The following is a 23740-nucleotide window of genomic DNA, read 5'->3' as shown; positions in this document are numbered from 1 at the left end:
AAACACATTACAAAGTCAGGCGTTTGGCAATCATATTTTATTTTGAACTAGTGAGTCTCTAGAAGAGTTTTTGGAATGCTTCGAATAAGAAAAAAAAAACATCTCAGAGGCATTTGTCTATGTTTATAAGAAAGTATAATATATTAATATGTAAGTAATAATCTCTTTGTTAAAATATACATAAATAAATATTTTTGTTTATGTATTATTTTTAAATCATGTTTTAGTCTTCTAGCTATAAAGATATATAAGTATAAATACACATTAAAAGGGTCAAAGATTAAACGAGAACTTAAAAATTTGAAGAAATTAAGACTTTTTTTTTTTTTGTCGGGACAAGATGTTTCCATAAAAACACCATCAAAATGTGCACATATCCATTTAGAAGATTCATCCCAAAAAAAATGAAAATAACGGATTTTTCATATATATATATATATAAAAGCATTTAGCCTCAAAAAGGTACAACCTTAAAGCAACATATAAAATAACATTATGCATTACGTAAATCTTATCTAATTGAAAAGGTCGGGTTGCCTTTCAACTGGTATTTCTCATTTTCAGCCAAATGAATCGGTCAACACCAACTACACTTTATATAGTATCTCCCGTTCTTCTTATAATTATCCTTTCAATGATTTGTTGCTTCGATTTGTTGACAGGTTTACTTTGTTGCTTCCATTGATAGCTAGGAATCGATGAAGCTTCTCAATCACAACTCACCACCACCACCATATTTCTCTTTCTCTCCTTCTTCGTCCCTATCTAAGAAACCAACAGAGCCAGTCACCCACTACACCACCACTCTCTGGTTTGCCATAATATACTCACACTCACACACCTCGATCTAAATACACACATCTGGTTCTTTACGATTTTCCTTTTTATTTGTTTTCATAGAGGATGATGAATTAGAAACTGGGAAACAACTAGAAGCCCCTACATTAAATATTCATTTTTTCATTCTCTCTAATGTTCTTTTATTGCTTCAAAGTTTCATTTATTAATCATCATTTTCTTGAAATGTTGATCTTAAAAAAAACTAACAGAGTATTGGTTTAAAGATCAGATATGCATTTGGATCTGGAAAAAGGAATCGACCGGAGAAAAAAAAGGGTGGAGGGACAAGGCCATTCGATCATGTTGATTTGGGGGAAAAGGGTATTGGTTGTAAAAGGGTATTTTTTGCAATTATATATTCTTTATTCAATATGATGTTTAATTTTCTTATATTTTTCAATTTAAACATGTTGCAGAGACAAATGAATCGATTGGAGAGAAAGGGTGAAAGGAAACCCTAGATTTTTATGCCTTTTACTTTTTTTTTTTTTTTTTTTTTTTCATGTTTTATGCCTCCAGGAAATGAAATTCCTGGATCATCATTGTTGACCTCAAAAGTTCTTCCTTTTGACATAACCATGGGTGTTAATGGCATTTTTATTGGATTTATCAAGTAATTAACACCCGCAGGTAATGTACTCCATCCTAATACGTTGGAATTAAGTGGTTACAAGGAGTTTTAAACAAAAATTTGCTAAACTCTTTAGTTTTGTTCATATATTATGTTTTAGACCAGCATCTACTATATGGTTTGAACATGCCCCTAATCTTGATTGATATTGGCTAACTGAAGTATAAGAGAAATAGGTATGAAAATGAATTGATCTGATCTGTATGTTCTCTGGATTTTTTGCATTAGATGACAATTTGATGTTTTCCTCTTTATAAAATTTTGTTAATAGTAATTACTATCTAATTCCAAATGGACCACACCTTACCATGGAAGGAGGAGGAGAGGATAAGGTAGCTAATTATCTGCATCTTTTAAACCAAATTACATGTATGTATCAAAAAATGATTTTATTGGCTTTATTGTTAATATGTGTTTATAAAGCAATTAAACTATTGTCAAATTGCATTTGCACCCAATCTCGTCATGATGAGTAAGTGCAGATTTTATGGTAAACAACATTCCCCTGTCCATCTTTCTGGTATTTTCTGTATCACACGTACATATAAGATCTTGTGTTTTTTTGACAAATTCAAATGTTGTAATGGGTTTCTTATCTTATATTTTGGGAAATTTTCTTAAATACTTGAACCCACTTTGACTGATTTAAAAAAGAAGCCCAAGAAGGTAATCTTACTCTCATGTATTACTTTCTTCAAGAATCCTGATATGTTTTTGCTTAACATGAATTTTTTCTTATCCTTATTAGTAAAAGCTACATTTTTAGACAAAAAGGAGTCTGTTTCACTAATTTATTGGCGGTTGATGGCTTCCGATTACCTAAATGTCATGTTGTTGGACTGGGGGTTAAAGTTTATAAATTACTACCAGAAAGTTTTAACATCAAACCATCTTTGGGTGTTTGTGAAACATGACTTGAGTTTACTTGTTCAAAGATGATTCCAGTTTGTTTGTGATAAGCTAAATATAAGTCACTAGGTTAAAATCCGTGGACACCACGGGATATAAGTTCGAAATTTTATATAGTACAAAAAAATTAATAAATATACAAAAGCATTTGATTGTAGATGGTAAGTAAGTACAATTTTATTTTATTTAAAAAAATAAACATAAATGTTCAACATAGATTTTGAAATACTTCCTTGAATACAACATCGGAAGTTTTATTAGTCAAATTACCATCCTTATTTAAAATCAATAACTTCAGTCCTTCTCTACTCTTTACTCTAGATAAAGCAACGTATAACTGACCGTGTGAGAAAACTGGTTCTCGCAAAAACAACCCAACCCTTTTTAACGATTGGCCCTGACTTTTATTTATGGTCATAGCAAAACAAACCGCTAGGGGAAATTGTCTCCTTTTGAACTTATATGGAATTTTGTTGTCTGAAGGTGTTAAAGATAACCTTGAAATAAAAACTCGATATCCAATGTTACTTCCAGTTAAGACCACTGTTTCTATGATGCGATTACCCAATGATACGATCTGAAGTCTAGTACCATTACATAACCCATTTTTCTGGTCGATATTTCTTAGTAACATAACCGGAACACCGACCTTTAAAATCAACTTATGGTTTGGCAAACCGGAGATTTTAAGTCCATTTAGAACATCAGGTGAATATAAACTCTCATCAAACTGATCGTGAAGAAACTCTGTTTGGCAGATGCTATCTGAACTGAGGTATTCTTTTTCTTCTCCAGGAGACGATGAAAGCAAACGATCATTTATTTCTTGTACAACTTCATTTTTCGGTGCAAGTATTGATCTTTCTTCAAAATATTTGGGATCGTTCAAGTTGTCAAGAAGTGATGGATATACAAACTCAATTAATGAACCGATAGGATTAGAAGATTGAGTAATAAGAAGATCTTCAGGAATACGGATAACTGCATCACCATCATTAGAACCATCAGCATTTCCCTCTCCTATATCCAAGAGCCAATTTGCAAATAACCTTGTTTGTTGTATTTCAGACGGATCTTTTCCAACAGTCAACCTCATGTTCTTCGTTAATTTTAAAACTTTGCAATTTGTCCATATATATGAAGAACTTAACGACGCGTTGACAATTTCTTGTCTGCTACCATTAGCAACAACCGGTAGAATCTGTCTAAAATCACCTCCGAATACGATTACTTTACCTCCAAACGGGATTTGTGAGTTCCTAACGTTCCCAAAACTTAAAACATCCCTTAAAGTGCGATCCAATGTTTCAAATGCATGCTTATGAACCATCGGTGCTTCATCCCAAATAATTAGCGATGTTTGTTTTAGTAATTTGGAGGCATCACTGTCTCGATTGATAGAACAAATTGAATTTTCAGTAAGCTTTAATGGAATACCAAAGCGAGAGTGTGCTGTTCTACCTCCGGTTAGTAACAAAGAAGCAATACCACTTGAAGCAACAGTCAAAACAATTTGACCTTTAGATCTGATTGCTGTTGATAAAGTCTTCCAAAGAAAGGTTTTGCCTGTTCCACCATAACCGTAAACAAAAAACACACCTCCTTTATTATCTTCAATTGCTGCCATTACATCATCAAAAACACCTCGTTGTTCATTTGTTAATGAAACAATCAGTGTCTAAAATTCGTTTTGAAGACTTGTGATGTCATAAGATAACTCTTCAGCAATCAAACGATTATTAGAAGAAGATACACAATCAAAATCTGGGTAAGGCATGCCTTGGAAGTTCTTGAGGGTGGAATTGTTACGAAGTAGAAATGATTCAATCTCAAACAAAGTCAAGTTCTTCAATTGATGATCAGTAAGGGATAAATCTGTAGAATGGTAAATATAAATTTAGAAAAAAAAAAATACAAATATATGGTTTATATAAAAAGTGTTAAAGTAATAAAAGCTAAGTATTTTGGAGGCATCACTGTCTCGATTGATAGAACAAATTGAATTTTCAGTAAGCTTTAATGGAATACCAAAGCGAGAGTGTGCTGTTCTACCTCCGGTTAGTAACAAAGAAGCAATACCACTTGAAGCAACAGTCAAAACAATTTGACCTTTAGATCTGATTGCTGTTGATAAAGTCTTCCAAAGAAAGGTTTTGCCTGTTCCACCATAACCGTAAACAAAAAACACACCTCCTTTATTATCTTCAATTGCTGCCATTACATCATCAAAAACACCTCGTTGTTCATTTGTTAATGAAACAATCAGTGTCTAAAATTCGTTTTGAAGACTTGTGATGTCATAAGATAACTCTTCAGCAATCAAACGATTATTAGAAGAAGATACACAATCAAAATCTGGGTAAGGCATGCCTTGGAAGTTCTTGAGGGTGGAATTGTTACGAAGTAGAAATGATTCAATCTCAAACAAAGTCAAGTTCTTCAATTGATGATCAGTAAGGGATAAATCTGTAGAATGGTAAATATAAATTTAGAAAAAAAAAAATACAAATATATGGTTTATATAAAAAGTGTTAAAGTAATAAAAGCTAAGTATTATACCAGGAGACTTTAACCGGCGTTGTTGATTGTAAAGAATTCCATCAGAAAGGTATTCCCATGTATTTTCCCAAACAAATATTGGTCTTCCTAAACTTTCAGAGATCAACATCATTGAAAATAATGACCGTAGGTAATAACCAGTACCTGAATGGCTTGCTTCTTTAATAGCTTCAATATACTCTTTATCATCGTCTAGAAGCCCTAAAGCGTAACATGCATCTCTAAAAGTAGGACATATTTCTCGATTTACTGTTCGGATATCTTCAAAAGATGTTGGACCTCTGACCTTGTTTAAAAGAATTCTTAAGAAATATGCTTCACCAAGTTTAGGTGAAACCGCATGAATTCTCCCAATTGAAAATCCTACTTCCCTTGGTTCCCATTTCCGTGAATTAGCTTTCCACACAAACTTTGTAGGGAATTCAACATAAGTAAGATCTCGGGCTTGTTTATAGATCTTGTTACACTCAAGCCAAGATGTGAACATTGAAGATGCAACAGACGGTTTGTCAAGGATATTCTCGATATCATCATCTGGATCAAAAACAACTTGTTGTTGACCAGGAAGATGAAAAGGAAGCCTAACCACAGGAGGATACCTATAATGAATATCATAACCAAAAATTCTCCATGATGCTTCACATGCAGATATATATATATATATATATATATATATATATATATATATATATATATATATCTACAATCATAATACTCTTTGATTTCGTCTACTGAATTATCAATATCACTTTCATTGTTCGATTGTACGACAGCAAGTGTAGCTCTGTCAGGACCTTTATTGATATATTTGAATAAATATTTTATAGAACCAGCTTGATTGCACCACTCAACATTAATGTGTCCTTGATATCTTTTCAAAAGGTCTTTGTTATAAGCAACAACATGTCTATTATCCAATTTGACACCAGACTTTTCAACAAAACATCCATCATTTCGTCTCCTATATATCGGAAAACCGTCTTCATCGGCTGAAGTTTCATTGGAGAATTTTTTCGGAAAGTTTTTTGAACACTTATTATCAACCATACATGGGCATTTCATATTTTCAGCACAACCATGCATCATGAACTCACTCACAAGTGAATACAAATCAGGATCTTCATTAATGTTTGGAATCTCGGCCGAAATATAGTTATCAATTTGTTGAACAGTACGAAGTTTGTCATCGAAGTGCAAAAAGAGACATATATGACTATGAGGCAGTCCGCGCTTTTGAAACTCGATTGTATAAACAACTATAATTTTTTTAAGGAAAGTAAAATAAAAAAATAAAAGATGTCAGTAATGTAAATAGATAATAAAAAGATAAATAGTAAATGAAATGTAATAATTTTGTTAAGTATGATAGTATTTATACTATAAATATGAAGATGGTAAAACTGAAATGTTAAAATCAGACATACCTCCTTTAACTTTTCCAAATAATTTTTTCTCTCGCAGGTCTTTAATCATTGCATCAAACTTTATTTTAAATATCCTACATAGAATATCTGACCTGTCTTCAGGTTTGAGATTTGTGTCTTTAAGAAACCTTTTGATTTCAGGCCATTTTGAATTGCATGTTATAGTTATAAAAAAATCTGGATATCCAAACCATTTACAAAGGGACATAGCATCCAAATAGTTTTGTTGCATGTAACGTGCACCACCAGTAAAAGAAGAAGGTAAGATAACACGTTGTCCAGTGTTGGAAAAAGTTGTCTTCCCTTGATGTTGTACATTGCGAAGATGTTCGTAGGATGCACATCTAAGATTTTTTTATTTTTTCCGTACGAAAAAAAGTCTCTCGCTTTCGATCATTGTATAAGCATCAACCAAAAATTGTTGGAAAAGCCTTCTTGAATTAAGAATTAATGAGAAGCTATTAATCCTATCTTGAATTCTGTAAGCAAAAAATTCTCTCATTGTACAGTTAGGGCGCTTGCTGTTGGTTGAACTTGTTAGACCTCGATGAAGGATGTCTACTCTATACCCATCATCACCATATGGAAAGAGTAGTGGATACTGAAGAGGCAGATAAGAAGGATGTAATTCACTAATACGTTGAAGAGAGCCCGATGAATTTTGTACAATGATATCTCTATTTTGAAAAGAATCATCAATGTCTCCAACAATTAGAGCAACAACTTCAGATGCAGACAGTAAATTATATGTCCTTCCATCTTGTATCCTTTTTCCAATAAGGCGTAACTTAAGGTCAATGTGAGGATTATCATGGAAACAATCTCTCACCATCCTATAAGTCTGAACCAACACATTATTTGAATCCAACATAACTTTCAAATCGTGTATAATCTGAAGATCAACTGAATCACAAGTTGATGTAGATGCATCTTGTTGTCGACTACAAATAAAATGTAATTTAAATGTTAATAGTTGTAATGAAAAATAATGAAAATGTATAAATATAATATGTACCCAAAAATTGTTTGCCTATTTGACTCCTCATTATCGGTGTCATATATGTATAACTGAGAGAATTTTGGTTTAGCTCCATTTGAGGGTAACAAACTTCCAATTATATGATAATTTTCACCGCCAAGTCTGAATATGAATGGAGCTTTTCCACTATTAATGGATGCATCAACTTTCCCACCCATTGAGGTAAATGAGAACATTGAATTGTAACGACGAATGTTCTTAATAAAGTACTTGGATTTAGAATTTGTTGAACGAAAAAGATTTAGGTAACTTGGTGGCGCTTTTTTAGAATCTGGCAACTGAACCTTGCCATAACCACAACATAGTGAAAAACTTGTATTCTGTTTATCTTTTCCTCTAATAGATTCAGTTGTCCATAACTTTGCATTACATATTTGACATACAACATTCTGATCACCATGATCAATGTAATCTGTTTAAAAAAAATCAATGTCAAATATAACAATCTATGTAGCTGTAACCATTGCATAAATTTAAGATAATAATAAATTCAAATAACTTTTTTATTGTGATGGTTACCTTTTGATACACCTTTAGCTATGTTTGCATGGGTATGTTGATCATTAACTTCTCCGTGTATTGTAAAATGAAACAAAGGAATTGTGGATATGTTGGTAGGCTTCCTTTTTAATATTTGGGTTCGTCTTGTTAAATTATCAGAAGAAGAAGGTTGAATTATAGTCGAGGAGTCGAGGGATTGCATGCCATTGGAAAAGAAAGAGTGATGTCTGTTATTTGATATTGGTGTTTGGATGTTATTATAAGAACTATATATGCTTGTAAAAAACGTTAAAAGAATTAGACAGTATAATTTTTGGTAGAATTTTTATACACTTAATGAATTACGGTAATAATAAGTGGTAGAAAATTACTCATACTATTGGAAATGTTAGATAATGGTGTTCTAACATTTCGAATTGAAGAAAGGAGACTGTAAGCTTCTTTGTTGATATGAAAACGATTTATAGTTACTTGTATTTTCGTTACCAACATTTTTTGAGCTGTTTGAAGGTAGAAACTTTCCACAAGGATTGCACATTTCTGTTATACAATATAAACATTTGTTAAAAAATATATAATTATCTATATGAATTCAAGGTATGAAAACAAAATATATGTATATATATATATATATATATATATATATATATATATATATATATATATATATATATATATATATATATATAAGAAATGGAAAACGATTACCGTGTATGTGCATGTTGAAAACATTAGAATTATAGGGATTTTGAATAATTGATGCGGTAGAGATTCCTTTGGATTTTCTATTATCCAAATATAACTTTCTAATCTTTCTTCTCTCTCTAGCATAATTATAATACATGTCCATCCATTCTATAAAACAAAAGTAACGAAACGATAAGAGATTGATATGTAATTTGTTCATATAATAAACTCGAAAATGGTAAAAGTTTGATAGTAGGTTGTAAAAAATGACTCATACCATTGGAAATGTTAGATAATGGTGTTCTAACATTTAGAATTAAAGAAGGAGACTGTAAGCTTCTTTGCTGATTTGAGAACGATGTATAGTTGATTGTATCATCATTATGTTTCCTGTTTAAAACATGTACGGTTGATGAATTATTAGGGACTGAAGTAGAAAAATAAGTTTTGGATTTTTTTTTTTATCCAAATATATTTTTCTAAGTCTTCTATTTTCTTTAGCATGAGTATAGTCCATATTTTTCGTTAAATCTGCAAAAAAAATAAATAAATAAATAAAAAATAAAAAATAAAAAAATAAAAAAACAGTTTTTAAATGTTAAAAAAGATTATATATACATGTAAATATGTTATAAGAATATATGGAGAGTTAAATAATCATAATAAAAAAAATTAAATTGAATTATGCAAAACAAATTGTTATTATTATAATTATTTTTGCATATAATATCATATTTGTTAATTAATAACATATATATGTAGTTCTCATTTTAAAAGTATTAATCTGCATAGTTATTAAAAAAAATCTAAACGTGAATGCACATATTACATATATTAAATAAATCAGTTTTTCCGAATAGATACAACATTTAGTATTATTATAAAGTTACGTGGCTCACCCAAAAAATACATTGACAAACAAAAAACTCCGACAAAACGAAGATGTAGAGGGTAGCAACGGTGGCCGAATGTGAAATCATTGAGTCGGTTTGTGCTAAGCGAATAACAGGGTTACTAATTGCATACTCGATCCGACTTTTTGTGGTAAAAATTAACAATTAGGTATGAATAATGAGTTTTTATTTTCAACCTAACGTGCCGATTTTGGTTTTCAAAGAGAATGAATAGATAGTATAAAAGAAAGATCCCTGGATGGAGGTCGAAATCTGGATAAAAGGTGTTCAAGAATCCAATACTACTAATCTTGAAAGATGTTTGAAGAAGAGGAATCAAGGTAAAACCCAATTCTTTTTTTTTTTTTTTTTTTTGCAGAAGATGCACATATAATTGTTTTAATAGATTGAAGATTTTTTGTTTATTAAACTGTTTAGGTGATTTAAGTTGAATTTCGAAATTTGAAATTTCAGTGTTAATTTGCGTAAATTTCAATGTTTTGTGTATATTTCATGTAAAGTTATTAGTTACTTTGGAAAAATTAATAATTTACATATTTATATAATTTGTCTTTAATTTAAAAACGTAATTTTATAACATACGAGTCTAATTAATATTTAATATTTGTTTAGGATGTTATTTAGAAAAAAACATTAAAATATTTCATATGTATAATTATAAGTAAAATTAAGTTAAATTTACTAATAACATTGTTAGAAAATAATACATGTACAATGGTTTTTTAAAATTTAAATTAATTTTAAAATAAAGTGAAATGCATATACATACTCATGGTATGGTATCCAATATCCTAATACACTTTCCCCAAACATCGTTGCATTACACATACCAATAACCCTAGACGATTTCATTTCTCTGGCACAACACACAGACATCGTTTGTTTTGTATTTTCAATCTAAACTTAAGCTCCGTCTCCATCGATTGAATATCAGAAGCAAATAATTCAACATTTTGAACTGAAACAAATTAGATTGAAGAAATTTTGTTTGCGGCGAATGAAAATTAGGTCGAAAGTTCAGAAATTGGAACCGCTGATAGAAATACGAAGGTAAGATTCAACACATCCCTGTATCTATTGTTCATATTTCTTAATTATTGTAAGAAAAGATATATGTTTAGGTATAATAACTTAGCTGTTGAAGATGCATAAACAATTTCTTTGAAGATGATAGGCAAAATACGTTCTCCTTAAAACGGAAATGAATAATGTCAATATTTGAAACGATCGTATAATTTGTAAGTTTTTAGAAAATATAGTTGTTCAATTTTTGAATTCGAAAATGCTATAAATTAGGAGACAAATTTTCATCGTATATATTCAAAATTAAAAAGAATTTTTTTAATTATTTACTTTCCATGATATGAGAAACAATCGCTACTCTTGTGGAAATCATTTTAAATTCTGTAACCCACCAAGTAATTTGATTATATATATGAACTTCGAATAATCTTTTTTTTTTTTTTTTTTTAATTTAATTGTAAATTTTTTGTTTGAAGTTTCAGGGCAAAACCTACATAGATAAAATAGACATTGATGAATGAGTTTGTCTGGGAATGGAATTGTCAATTCCGTTGTTTGTTTGACGGAATGGAATGAAAATTTGTTCTATTCCATTCCATATTGCTGATAGAATTCAAAAGCCTTCCTCCATTGTTTAAAGAAACTTCTAATGCAATCCAATAGTTAACCATAGCAAGCAAGTGTTAAACAACTTGCATTTCTTTTCACCTTCCTTCGATCTGTTGAGATCGAGGTACATTTTATTCATAGTATAAGAATATAATTTTATTAATACGTCAATTTCAGGGGATATCTATGAGCATGCTCTTGTGCTTAGTGTAAAGATGGAAGATCAAGATGCATTTCTTTCGGCTGAAGCCTTATTATACAAATTTTGGTTATTTATAGTTTGATATTTTCTTATGAATCTTTCTCTTCCTAAATCATTGGTCATAATTCATTTTTATTTTATTGTTGGAAAAACAGTGGTCGCCTTACACAATCTCTCCAAGAGTAACCAATCTTGGGTCTAAATCTTTTGAGAATACTTGTTCAAAACAGAATTACAGAGTTTCACACTGAATTATAGTTGTTTTAGGCAATGCTCTTGAAAACACTTGTATCAAAAATGCAGTGGAGCTTGAGCAATCATTCATGGAAAGGGTTAACCATCGAGTATTGACTGCTAGACACTAAAAAAACCTCACGAAACATATGTTTATGTCATGGATGTTTTGGCTAGAACAGTCAGGTAACAATTGTTGGGTGCATTTCATTTATTTTTATTGAGTTTATGAACAGTAATTATAACATGATTTTGTAAATTCATTTGCAGGGATGAGATTGTTGGGTGCAGTGAGAAGGCGTATGAGTCTCTAACAGTTAAAGATGCACGAGAAATGCTATTGAGTTCCTCAGACCAAGAACTTTTTCATTACATCAAAGAGGTTACATTCTTTCTTTCAATTTTTCGGTTTTGCTATACAATTATAATAGTAATAGCTATATTTTGCATTAATCCTACTATTAAGATGCGTTTGGTTTGTGGGTGAATTCCGGCGGAATTGGAATTAGAATTCGAGAATCCATTCCACGATGTGTTTTGTTGCAAATGGCATTCAATTTCATTGGATTTCTTTAAGTTTCATGTTTTATGAATTTTGATGTGTTTTGTTACAAACATTTAGGGACACAAATATAGTCATATGAAAAGAAAATTAAAATAGTAGTCAATTTTAATTTTCAAAATACAATGTCAAAATACTTAAGAAATGAAAAAAAGAACATTCAATAAAATTAAAAAACAAAACCAAACATAAAAGTCTTAAAATGCATCAATGCAAAAGAGTAGTCAATTGTACTTTTCAAAGTACAACGTCATAATAAGTTATTAACCAAGTTTGAAGGATTATTAAAAACTTCATGGGAAGTTATAAATAAAGCTAAAGCAAAAAATGTTTCAAAAAATGATTGTCTTGTTATTTTTCAACTTTTGGTATCAAAAGCTTGATACCCTCTCCAGTTCCAGTTGAAAGACGTGGTGCTTTTGTTGATGACGAATTCGAATACTGTTCCACATCATACACTTCTTCAAACTTGCGTGTTAAATTCATCGGAGTACTTTTTACATTTTCAAAACTTGTTGGTGTCAAAATATTTCCGGTAGACGGTGTAACATTTTCATCCGAATGTAAAACCCAATCCTTAAAAAAAATGAAAACATATTATGTAAAAAATGAAGAAGTATAATACTTATAATGCATTATATTAGTGTTAAATTATACCTTGGTAAGTATTTTTTTCCTGGGAATTGGAGTCGGATGGTCCATCGTTTAAAGACTCTAAAGTTGCAGGCTATAGATGTGACAATATATGTTTTATATGTCATATACGTGCAAATACTTTAAAATAATAGTAATTGGTATTTTAACTTTGCATAATAAATCCAAATAATAGTAAATGATAACCTGCAACTGAAGTAGCTTTCTCTCCAAACTCTCGATTATTTGCTTTTCCTCCGTTACCCTTGAGATTGTGTAGACATTATTTTGAAATCTCACATTGTATTTTGTGACACTGACTTTAAAAGCTAAATGCTTGTTTTTCAAAAAATTGAGTTCAGGAGGATATATGCCCAAACTGAATCCAAGCTGAAAAAATGGTAAAAATAGCTATTACATTTGGAGTCGAACGGTAAAAAAAATAAATTTGAAAATGTATTGCTAATGTACCCTAGTATGTTTTTCTGCTAAATCTCTGGCTGAAATTCCCAAGAGCCCATGTGCTTCCCGATCAAACATAGTTAAGATTGTAGAAGCAGAATCGTCTTGAACACAAACTGGAATCATGTATCTAAAAAAGAAAGTTATAACAATTTCAAATTGTTTAATTAAGAAGAGAAAAACATAATTTTTTATTTAAAATTAATTTAAAAAAAAAAACCTTGGGATAGGAACTTTAGTAGACTTGTTGCATTCAACATTTGTACACTTTTAAAGTTTCACATCTTCATTGCAATCCGGAATTTCAACTGCCTTTACGTGACAATCGGGACAACTTTGGTAACACCAAGGTTTGTCTTGGCGGATTCCTATTATAGTACCGACAATTATGAACTCTTCAACCTGCTTCAAAAAAAAAAAAACAAAGATGTTAAGAAACATAAACATTAATATATAAATATATGTTTGTATACAAAGTAGGATGCTATTATAATAAGTTTACTTGATATATAAAGATGAACACAAAATCATCCAAAAAAATATTTATATAAAAACTGAGTGCCAAAACAGAAAACAAAAAAATAAATTAAAGACTATAATACCCTTGGGACGATTTTATGTCCAACACAACAAATAGCATATATAATCTATAATAACTTTATTTGATATATAAAGATGAACAACAAATTTCAAAACAAAAAAAAAAAATCACTTATATAAAAACTGAGCCAAAACAGAAAACAAAAAAGTCATTTAAAGACTAAAATACCCCTGGGATGATTTTCTGTCCAACACAACAAATAGCATATATAATCTATAATAACTTTATTTGATATATAAAGATGAACAGCAAAATTAAACAGTTGAATATCCCTAGGACGATTTTTTGTCAAACACAACCATGAAAATGTCACCCATCTGCCCATTTTGCCCTCCAAAAAAAACAAAACTAAAAAAAAAACAAAACAAAAAAGTAGGATGCTATTATATGCAAAAGAAAAAATAAACAAAAAAATTGATTTACCTGGACAGGTTCTTTACTTTTGTAAATTGTCTTAACCTCATTATTTTTTAGGAAATCATCATTGAGTGAAACATGTTTTGTCCGAATCAAGCTGATGGTACCGGATGATTGTGAAGATTCATTATCCTTAGCCAACCTGATTAATATTTAATTATAAGTATATTTTAGTATGATATAATGTCATATAATAAAAAACGAATGTTTATTATAAAGAAAGCAACAAATTAAACATAAATACAAAAAATCAATAAGTTAAAAAAAATAAACATAAACGAAATAACCAACTTTTCTCTAAACTGTTTGATTTCATCAATATCAGTGTTGATGAAGACAATTGTGACATCATAGTAACTTGCAACACCGATATTACCTATAGACAACATAATAAATGTTATAAGGATATTTATAATTTATAATAAGAAATAAATTGACAATTATTATGTGACAAACCTCTGTAATCATTTATTTTTGCGAACTGCACAATTATAACAACACAATCATCAGTGTTATGAGTGTCAAGATAATCAGAAACTTTGTTGGCAAAATGACCCCACAAAGTGACCTTAAGTAGTACACCACTGAAAAAAACACAAAATTATAGATTAGGTAATAAAATTTTTTAATAAATAACAAATATTCAAAATGAAAATTTTCTAACTCCAAGTTTTTGAGCTCAAGATGGATTCTCTGCTTGTCTTTTTTCTGAGAGTGGATAATAGTAGTACGGGAGACAACCACGTCAATAACATCTATGAAATTCATTGTGGATCAATATAAAATTACTAAATAATGTTAGGTAAACTATTAAATAATTAGAATTTATTAAATAAATGAAAACGTACCAACAGATCTTTGGGTTGGGATAACCTTGGAATTAATTTTCTGAAAATCAACAAAAGATAATCCAAAAACATTTTTCGGAAAATTAAGACTTTCCTTAAGTTCTGTTTCCCTTATGAAGGTTATTTTATTTGGAAGATCAGAAAAGATGGTAGATTTGGGATGTGGATTGTGTTTTGCAACAGATAGGGTGGTAAATTCATAAACGGATCCCTCACGAAGACTTTTTTCAAACTTATAAAATAAGTTTTGGAAAACATTAGCTTGAATTAGAGATCCCTAAACATTAAAGAAGACAACATTATCAAATTGTAATCATGTAAGATATTTATAAAAAATGAATCATAAATGCAATATATTTTTTGGAAAACAATAAGAATATACCTGTTCATCCAATAAAATCATTTCGATGGAGTACTTTTCGTTATCATTAAATTTAGAATTGAGCGTCCATAACTTCAATACTTTCACTTTGATAGTGAAATCCGAATTGACTTGGTCAATGTCTTTTATGAATGTAATCTTTGAAGTAGCCATATCTGTAAAAATAATTTGAAAAGTCAATGAAATGAGAAAACAAAAAAGTTTATTTGATATATACATATGAACAACAAAATTCAACAAAAAATCAGTTATATAAACACTGAGAGCCAAAAGAAGAAAACAAATACGTCAATTACTGACTAAAATACCCCTGGGACGATTCAATGTCCAACACAAGAGTGGTATTTAGTGCTGGAATTTTCTTTTAGACATTTTCAGGGGATAGTTTACTTGATATAACACATATAAACTATAATAAGTAATTTAAAGACTAAAATACCCCTCGGACCATTTTCTGTCAAACAGAACCTTCAATATGTCACCCAAAAGTAGGATGCTATTATATGCAAAAAAAAAAAAACAAATATGTTTCAATTTTAAGAAAAATAAAAGGACAAGAGTGATATTCAGTGCTGAAACTTTCAAAATCAAATAGCATATATAACAAAACTAAAAACAAATAAGTCAATTATAGACTAAAATACCCCTGGGACGATTCAATGTCCAACACAAGAGTGGTATTTAGTGCTGGAATTTTCTTTTAGATATTTTCAGGGGATAGTTTACTTGATATAACACATATAAACTAAAATAAGTAATTTAAAGACTAAAATACCCCTAGGACCATTTTATGTCAAACAGAACCTTCGAAATGTCACCCAAAAGTATGATGTTATTATATGCAAAAAAAAAAAAACAAAAACAAAAAAAAAACAAATATGTTTCAATTTTAAGAAAAATAAAAGGACATGAGTGATATTTAGTGCTGGAACTTTCAAAATCAAATAGCATATATAACAAAACTAAAAACAAAAAAGTAAATTAAAGATTAAAATACCCCTGGGACGATTTAATGTCCAACACAAGAGTGGTATTTAGTGTTGGAATTTTCTTTTAGACATTTTCAGGGGATAGTTTACTTGATATAACACATATAAACTATAATAAGTAATTTAAAGACTAAAATACCCCTGGGACCATTTTCTGTCAAACAGAACCTTCAAAATGTCACCCAAAAGTAGGATGGTATTATATGCAAAAAAAAAAATAAACAAAAAAAAAAAAAAAAAAATGTTTCAATTTTAAGAAAAATAAAAGGACAAGAGTGATATTTAGTGCTGGAACTTTCAAAATCAAATAGCATATATAACAAAAGTAAAAACAAAAAAGTAAATTAAAGACTAAAATACCCTTGGGACGATTTAATGTCCAACACAAGAGTGGTATTTAGTGCTGGAACTTTCAAAATCAAATAGCATATACAAGAAAACTAAAAACAAAAAAGTAAATTAAAGACTATAATACCCCTCGGAACATTTTATGTTAGAACAAAAACATGAAGATCAAACTTCAAAGAACATCAAAGAATATCAAAACACAAATTCGAATAATCATTTCGTTTAAAAAAAAATTAGCAAACATAGCTGCATTAGTATTAATATATTTTCACAAAATGGTTTTATATTTTGAGTTATGATGATGAACTCACCAGATTTGTTATGTCAACAACGTGCAGAATGCAGATGCAGAAATCGTAATACTGAAGAGGAGAATGGATGTTGAAGACAAGAATGCAGAATACAAACCGAGTTAATATACGAGTAAATTGAAATTCCTGATTTTTTGGGATTCATTTAAATATTCAAAACAGTCAAAATAAGATAAGATATGCACTGAATGAAATTGAACGTAAATTGATATTGTTTCCAAAACAACATGGATTTTTAATTTGAAAATCGGGTTTTATCCTAAAGTTATGCAGTTTATACAATTTTTTTTAATATTTGTTGTGTTTTATAAAATTTTTGAAATTTAGAAAATTTAGAAAATAGGATTTAAATGAATACATGACACGTGGCAAGTATGCAATGTAGAAAGGGGACATGTGGCCAATTATAGGTTTTGTTTATTAGAGGATGTAGATGTAGATGTAGATGTAGATGTAGATGTAGATGTAGATGTAGATACTCATTGTGAATTTACTTACTGGTGTTTTAAGCACTGCGTAATATCATGAAATTCCAAATAAATGACGAAATAGTTTCATTAAATATTTCTTTGCTAAAATTGTTTCATTTTATTGATCAAATTAGATATAATAATTAATGTAAATAAAAACATTATAATTAGTAGACATAAAGGTAATCGATGTAATAAAAGTGACAAGTGTTTTGATTATAATAGCAAGACTTTGGATTGATATTTGTCTTTTTTTTGGATGTGCACCAGAAGCTAGATGATGCTACATCCCCAAGTTTCAAGTCTTCAGAATATCCTTTCGCGCTCTATTCGATCTAGAGCCAATATTTGTTGCATCTAACTCTAAAAATCGGTGGCTATAAGTACAAGAAATAGCAACTTACTTTTTTAATGATTAATGACATTGATGATTTGGTAACTTGCATTGGATTTGGTCAAACAAAATTGTTGATAATGGTTTTGCATACCGGAACTCAATAACGAATTTAATCCATTACCATAATCAATAATGTAATTTCTAGCTACATCACAATGACTGTAAAGAAAAAAAACCATTACTAGCGTTTGCAATCAGTTTGTACGTACATATAACCATATAAGCAAATATCATCATATAATTATTAATGACTATGCAATCTCTGTTTGCAGCCCAATGACATGGATACATAATCTTTTATTTTAAGAACATAGTTTTTAGGAGCTTGGACAGGAAATATCATATGTTAGTGAGATAGTTTTTTTTTTATTTTCAATGTGCTCGGGCTAATCATGTGTCAAGTGTTTTGTTTATACTTCAAGGTTAAATTTGTCAACAATGTTTATCATTTTATTGTCACTTTATGCTATAACAAATTAATAATTTCAGTTTAAATTTTAGGTACCAAATATAAATATGCAACTTGGGTTAAACTTGGATCAATCTAAATAATAGTTCTACTAATAAATTTCATCTATAGTAAATTATAAAATGGTCCTTGTGATTTTTGGTTATTACCGTTTAGTTAAAAACTAAAACATTTTTTTAAATCCGATCATTTTTATATGTTTCATATCGTTTTCTTGTTAGCAATCGTACTTCTCTTACCACTAGATTTTTTAAATATACAGTAGAACAAATGCTATAAAGAAGCATACTTAACCGGAATAAGTAAAAAATATACTTTATATACAAATATATAAATAAATTCATATACGAATATATATAAAAAGGATACTTTAGGTTTAATAACAACCATGTCATGTGTAACTGTCTTTACATATTTTTATTTTTAACAGAACCCAACAACTTACAATATAGATTTATACAATAATATTAATGTTATTTTCCGATACATTGTTTTCTAAAATAAGATATGATTCCGAAAGTTCGATTCTTAATTTATACTTCGGGAGAGAACTTAACTTTTTCACTTATGAATGAACAATAAACACGAAAGGAAAAGATTTGTAAAATAGTAACTTGTGTTCCTTGGAATATAACAGGTTTTCGAATGAAAAATAATTGCCGAATTAAACTATGTGCACTCATCGCTTGACGCGGGTAAACGACTGGTGTATATATATAAAAGATGTTGTTTTTTCGTGTTTTTTTAAGAGTTTGGTGCAGTTTGTTGACCGAAAAATATACAACGCAACATATTCAGGAGTAAGTTACACGAATGGTCCCTATCGTTTGTGGTAATTTACATGTTTGATCCCTAACTTATTTTTTTAACTCGGAAGGTCCATACTATTTGTTTTTGTTACGCGCTTGGTCCCTGTATTACCTAAAAAGACTATTTTTCTCTTGATTTTTTAATTTATTTAAATAAATACATCCCGACCCCGCTCTCACTTCACCTTATTTTACCTAAAAAAGATTATTTTAATTATTTAAATAAGGACATAAAAGTCTTTTTAGGTAAGACAAATACCAAACACGTAACAAAAACAAACACCTTCCGAGTTAAAAAAAAAAAAAAAAAGTTAGAGACCCAACACACAAATTACCCGAAACTATAGGGACCAAATTTACTCTAAAAAAAACTTTTCCAAACCATACATATAGACGCACCTTTGGTATTGTTTTCATTATAAAATCTTATGGAAAAAATATAGATATAAATATTAGACATTTGGTTACTTTGATAAATATCTACATTAGGAAGACGATTTATTAATGTAATTAACTTTTTGGTATGTTCATATATAGATAATTTTTTTTGTACACATCTAGGTAACAAACTTGTCAGAAGTGTTTATATATGATCATTATAAACTTGCTATAGTAGGTTAAATCCTAGATGTGAACGTTTTCAACAAGTTCGTTATCTAGATGTCTAAAAAAAATAATTACGAATAAAACGAAAAGTAAAATAAACTACACAAATGGTCCTTATGGTTTGGGTAAATTTATGTTTTTGATCCCTAACTTATTTTTTTTAACTCAGATGGTCTCATTGTTTATTTTTGTTACGCGTTTGATCTCTGTCTTACCTAAAAAGACTATTGTCCCCTTATTAATTTATTTATTAATTATTTTTCTTATTTATGTATTTATTTTTTATATATTTAAAAAAATTAATAGACCCCATATATTTGTATCTCTTTACCATAAACCTCAAACCCTATTTGATAAATTTAATTAGGATGGTCCTTACTGTTTATTTTTGTTGCGCGTTTGATCCATGTTTTACCTAAAAAGACTCTTGTACCCTTATTAATTTATTTTTTAATTAATTTTCTTATTTATGTATTTATTTTTAATATATTTGAAAAAATTAATAGATCTCATATATCTATATCTCCTCACCGGAAACCTGAAACCACATTTGAGAAATTTAATTTGGCTCTTACCGGTCATCATCCCATCTATCATCTTCCTTAAGTTCTATTTCTTTTTTTTATCTTTAGTAACATCGATGTCTTCATCATCCTTCTTTTTTTGGTACTTCAACTTTGGCAAACAAACACCATAACATACTGTCTCTTCATCTTTAGTGGGTTGTGGTGTTGATTTAACGAAGTTGAAATACCGAAAAAATGATGATGAAGACGTCGATATCACTAAAGATGGAAAATAAATAGAAGTTGAAGAGCATAAGAGATGAGATGGTGAGAAGATACAAATATGTGGGCTCTACTAATTTTTCTTAAATATATAAAGAATAAATACATAAATAAGAAAATTAATTAAAAAATAAATTAATAAGGGAACAATAGTCTTTTTAGGTAAGATAGGGATCAAGCTCGTAACAAAATTAAACAGTAGAGATCATCAGAGTTAAAAAAATAAACAATATGAATCATACGAGAAGATACAAATATGTGGGGACTATTAATTTTTTTTAAATATGTAAAAAAAAATACATAAATAAGAAAATTAATTAATAAATAAATTAATAAGGACATAATAGTCTTTTTAGATAAGACAATAACAAAATGCGCAACAAAAATAAGCAGCAAAGACCATCCAAGTTAAAAAAATAAACTAGGGATAAAAAACACAAATTCCTCCAAACCATATGCATCATTTGTATAATTTACTTTTACTTTTGTTTTGTTCATATTTTAGTAATTTTTTTTTTTGTACACGTAACGAGTTTGTGGAAAACGTTTACATCTAGAATTTAACCTGCTATAGCAAGTTATAATGATCATATGTGAACACTTCCAACAAAGTTGTTATTTAGATGTTAAAAAAAAATAATAATCGAGATGCGAAGACATTACAAAATTAATCAGCTTAATAAGTCATTTTTCCAAAAATCTGATTATTTTGTTAAATATCACCGGTAATTTCCGTGTTTTTTCTTTTAAAAGATTAGTATAACGTATTAAACAGAGAGAGAAAAAGGTGACGATACCAGGCGTTTGTTCCACGCCAACTGTGGGCCCACCCTTTACCCAATTTCCCACACATAAATACGATAAATAAATCAAAACCCTAGCATTTCAATTTCCCCTCTTCCATACGATTGGCTCTAAATCTGCTATCGTTTCTATCCAAATTCAACACTTTTGCTTCGCAATCACATCTCCTCCATCAGGTAATTCATATTGCTTTACATGAATTTGTGTTTATTAGCTTGTACGAAGAACAAACTAGTGTAGATCTTTGATGGCTGATTATTTCTTGTCCTTGTAGCTGTTTGAATTATGCCGTTGACTGATTTCTTTCTTTCTTTCTTTGGATCAGGATTTGTTTAGACAGTTTCTCTGTTTGATATCGTGCTCTCACGATCTGCTTTTACATCGGCGTGAGAGATTAGCTAGGACTTCTAGCTTGTTGTGGTTATGGCGTCGAAACGTATTTTGAAGGAACTGAAGGATTTGCAGAAGGATCCTCCTACGTCATGCAGCGCAGGTAAAATTACTCGCAACTTTTTTACATGTAGTTTTTTCTTTGGTGCTGAGTGTAAAATTGCTTTGTTTGATTTGCTACAACACGCTGAAATTTGTTGGATGTATGTAAATTGGTGCAATTATAAATGTGAAAGAGGCAAAACACTTGTTAATTGCTTCTTTTTTATATAAAGAGTGTAGTTTAGGGAAACCCCTCCATGGCTGGTTGTTAAGCATAGCTGCATACATGAACTTTATGCAGCTCATTGAGGATTTTGATCAGGGAAACAAGATAAGAAACATTTATGTTCTTTCTTTCAACCATCGAGTATTATGCATCCCAGCTTATCAGTCATGTGAGCAACAAAAATGTGGAGTTCATCTATTCTTTCACGCATCAGGGCCCATGTCCTTTCTGATAAAACACTAGCTTCTTCCTCTTTCCACTTATGCGTCTCTTTTCATTTGGCTAAATCAACATGGGCTTAATGTTAACTTAGGCATTCTTGACGCATCTTGGCTCAATGCATTGTTATCTTATTAACAAGTATGCCTCTCCTGTTTTAGTCTGTTACATATAGATGCTGGTGATGCTTATATAAGCGTCACCTTCCTATATATATGACCTTTTTGGCAACCCGCTTGATGAATTTGTATTTTGTAATAGAGTAAGAAACACTCATCATTGCTATTTGTACATGATGTTTTTATCTACATCCAGATATTTTATTTCTTGATCTTATGACTCACAAGGTGCATATATTCTTATAACTTTGTAGGTCCAGTAGCTGAAGATATGTTCCATTGGCAAGCAACAATCATGGGACCCAACGATAGCCCATATTCTGGAGGAGTCTTTCTTGTTTCAATTCATTTCCCTCCTGATTATCCTTTCAAGCCTCCCAAGGTAGTGTTCATGTTCTGTTTCTTTTAAGAATTAAGATATGTATGTCATAACAATAGTTTCATCACCATTTACCAATATGGTTTAATGAATTTGGCAGGTTGCATTTAGGACTAAGGTGTTCCACCCAAACATCAACAGCAATGGCAGCATTTGCTTAGATATCCTGAAGGAGCAGTGGAGCCCAGCTTTAACAATCTCCAAGGTTTAATCTTTGTAACCAATTAAGTATTTATTTATTTATATGAATTAAAAGTTGAATTACTTATATTAAGATTATATGTTGTGTGATTTACAGGTGTTGCTTTCGATCTGTTCTCTGTTAACTGACCCGAACCCTGATGACCCTTTGGTGCCAGAGATTGCTCACATGTACAAGACTGATAAGTCCAAATATGAGGCCACTGCTCGTAGCTGGACACAAAAGTATGCCATGGGATGATTGCAAAAACTATGGTTTTTTTTTCAATGTGGTTGGAAGAAGAAGAAGCATAATAAAGTGTTAGTAAGATTTCATCTTTTTTTTTTTATTTTTTTTTATTTTTTTTTTTATGGTTAATGTGTTTGTTAAGAAGCTTGGTAAGGCATTAAACATCGTCTCAATTTGTGTATATTTGATTCGGAAGAAAGGGGAAAAATTATCGGACTGTAATGGTGAAATTTGATGTTGTTTTCTCCACTTTTGATCGTTTGTGTTTGTGATGATGATATTTGGCATTCATACAAGAACCCATTTGATGTTTTTATTTCTCAAATGTGTTCTTGTAGGTTTTTCTAAGGGGTTAATGTAAATAATTAATAGCAACAAGTGAATCATATCTATGAGTACATCAAATCCTTGAAATTTAAAACGCCTAGAAATGACTGTGTGATACTAATAGTTAGAATTAGGGGGTG

The 23740-nt window shown here is 29.9% G+C and overlaps 2 protein-coding genes and 1 long non-coding RNA gene across 11 annotated transcripts; 2 read left to right on the top strand and 1 right to left on the bottom strand.

The window, feature by feature from the left end:
• Positions 1-4649: 4649 nt before the first annotated feature.
• On the bottom strand, positions 4650-8441 carry LOC145046952 (uncharacterized). The gene is made up of 7 exons (XM_078995210.1): positions 8375-8441; positions 7379-7814; positions 6795-7304; positions 6364-6707; positions 5655-6195; positions 4940-5538; positions 4650-4846 (listed from the first exon to the last, which is right to left on the bottom strand). The coding sequence occupies exons 1-7, from the start codon at positions 8439-8441 to the stop codon at positions 4650-4652; spliced, it is 2694 nt and encodes an 897-aa protein (XP_078851336.1).
• Positions 8442-10294: 1853 nt separating this feature from the next.
• On the top strand, positions 10295-18034 carry LOC145048378 (uncharacterized). Of its 9 annotated transcripts, none has more exons than XR_013682823.1 (6): positions 10295-10554; positions 11314-11404; positions 11494-11758; positions 11843-11954; positions 17153-17237; positions 17866-18034. It is a non-coding gene; the product is annotated as an uncharacterized LOC145048378 (long non-coding RNA). The 9 variants fall into 9 exon arrangements; XR_013682820.1 differs by lacking the exon at positions 17866-18034 and adding an exon at positions 11004-11203 and having other exon boundaries at positions 17153-17389; XR_013682821.1 differs by having other exon boundaries at positions 11314-11758.
• Positions 18035-21527: 3493 nt separating this feature from the next.
• On the top strand, positions 21528-23522 carry LOC145048376 (ubiquitin-conjugating enzyme E2 28-like). The gene is made up of 5 exons (XM_078996841.1): positions 21528-21644; positions 21794-21961; positions 22719-22846; positions 22944-23048; positions 23142-23522. The coding sequence occupies exons 2-5, from the start codon at positions 21892-21894 to the stop codon at positions 23283-23285; spliced, it is 447 nt and encodes a 148-aa protein (XP_078852967.1). The 5' UTR covers positions 21528-21644; positions 21794-21891; the 3' UTR covers positions 23286-23522.
• Positions 23523-23740: the final 218 nt, after the last annotated feature.

Source organism: Lactuca saligna, chromosome 5, assembly GCF_052625555.1.
Source record: "Lactuca saligna cultivar CGN05327 chromosome 5, ASM5262555v1, whole genome shotgun sequence".
Classification (NCBI taxonomy): Eukaryota; Viridiplantae; Streptophyta; class Magnoliopsida; order Asterales; family Asteraceae; genus Lactuca; species Lactuca saligna.
This window is presented reverse-complemented; position numbering and strand designations above follow the sequence as displayed.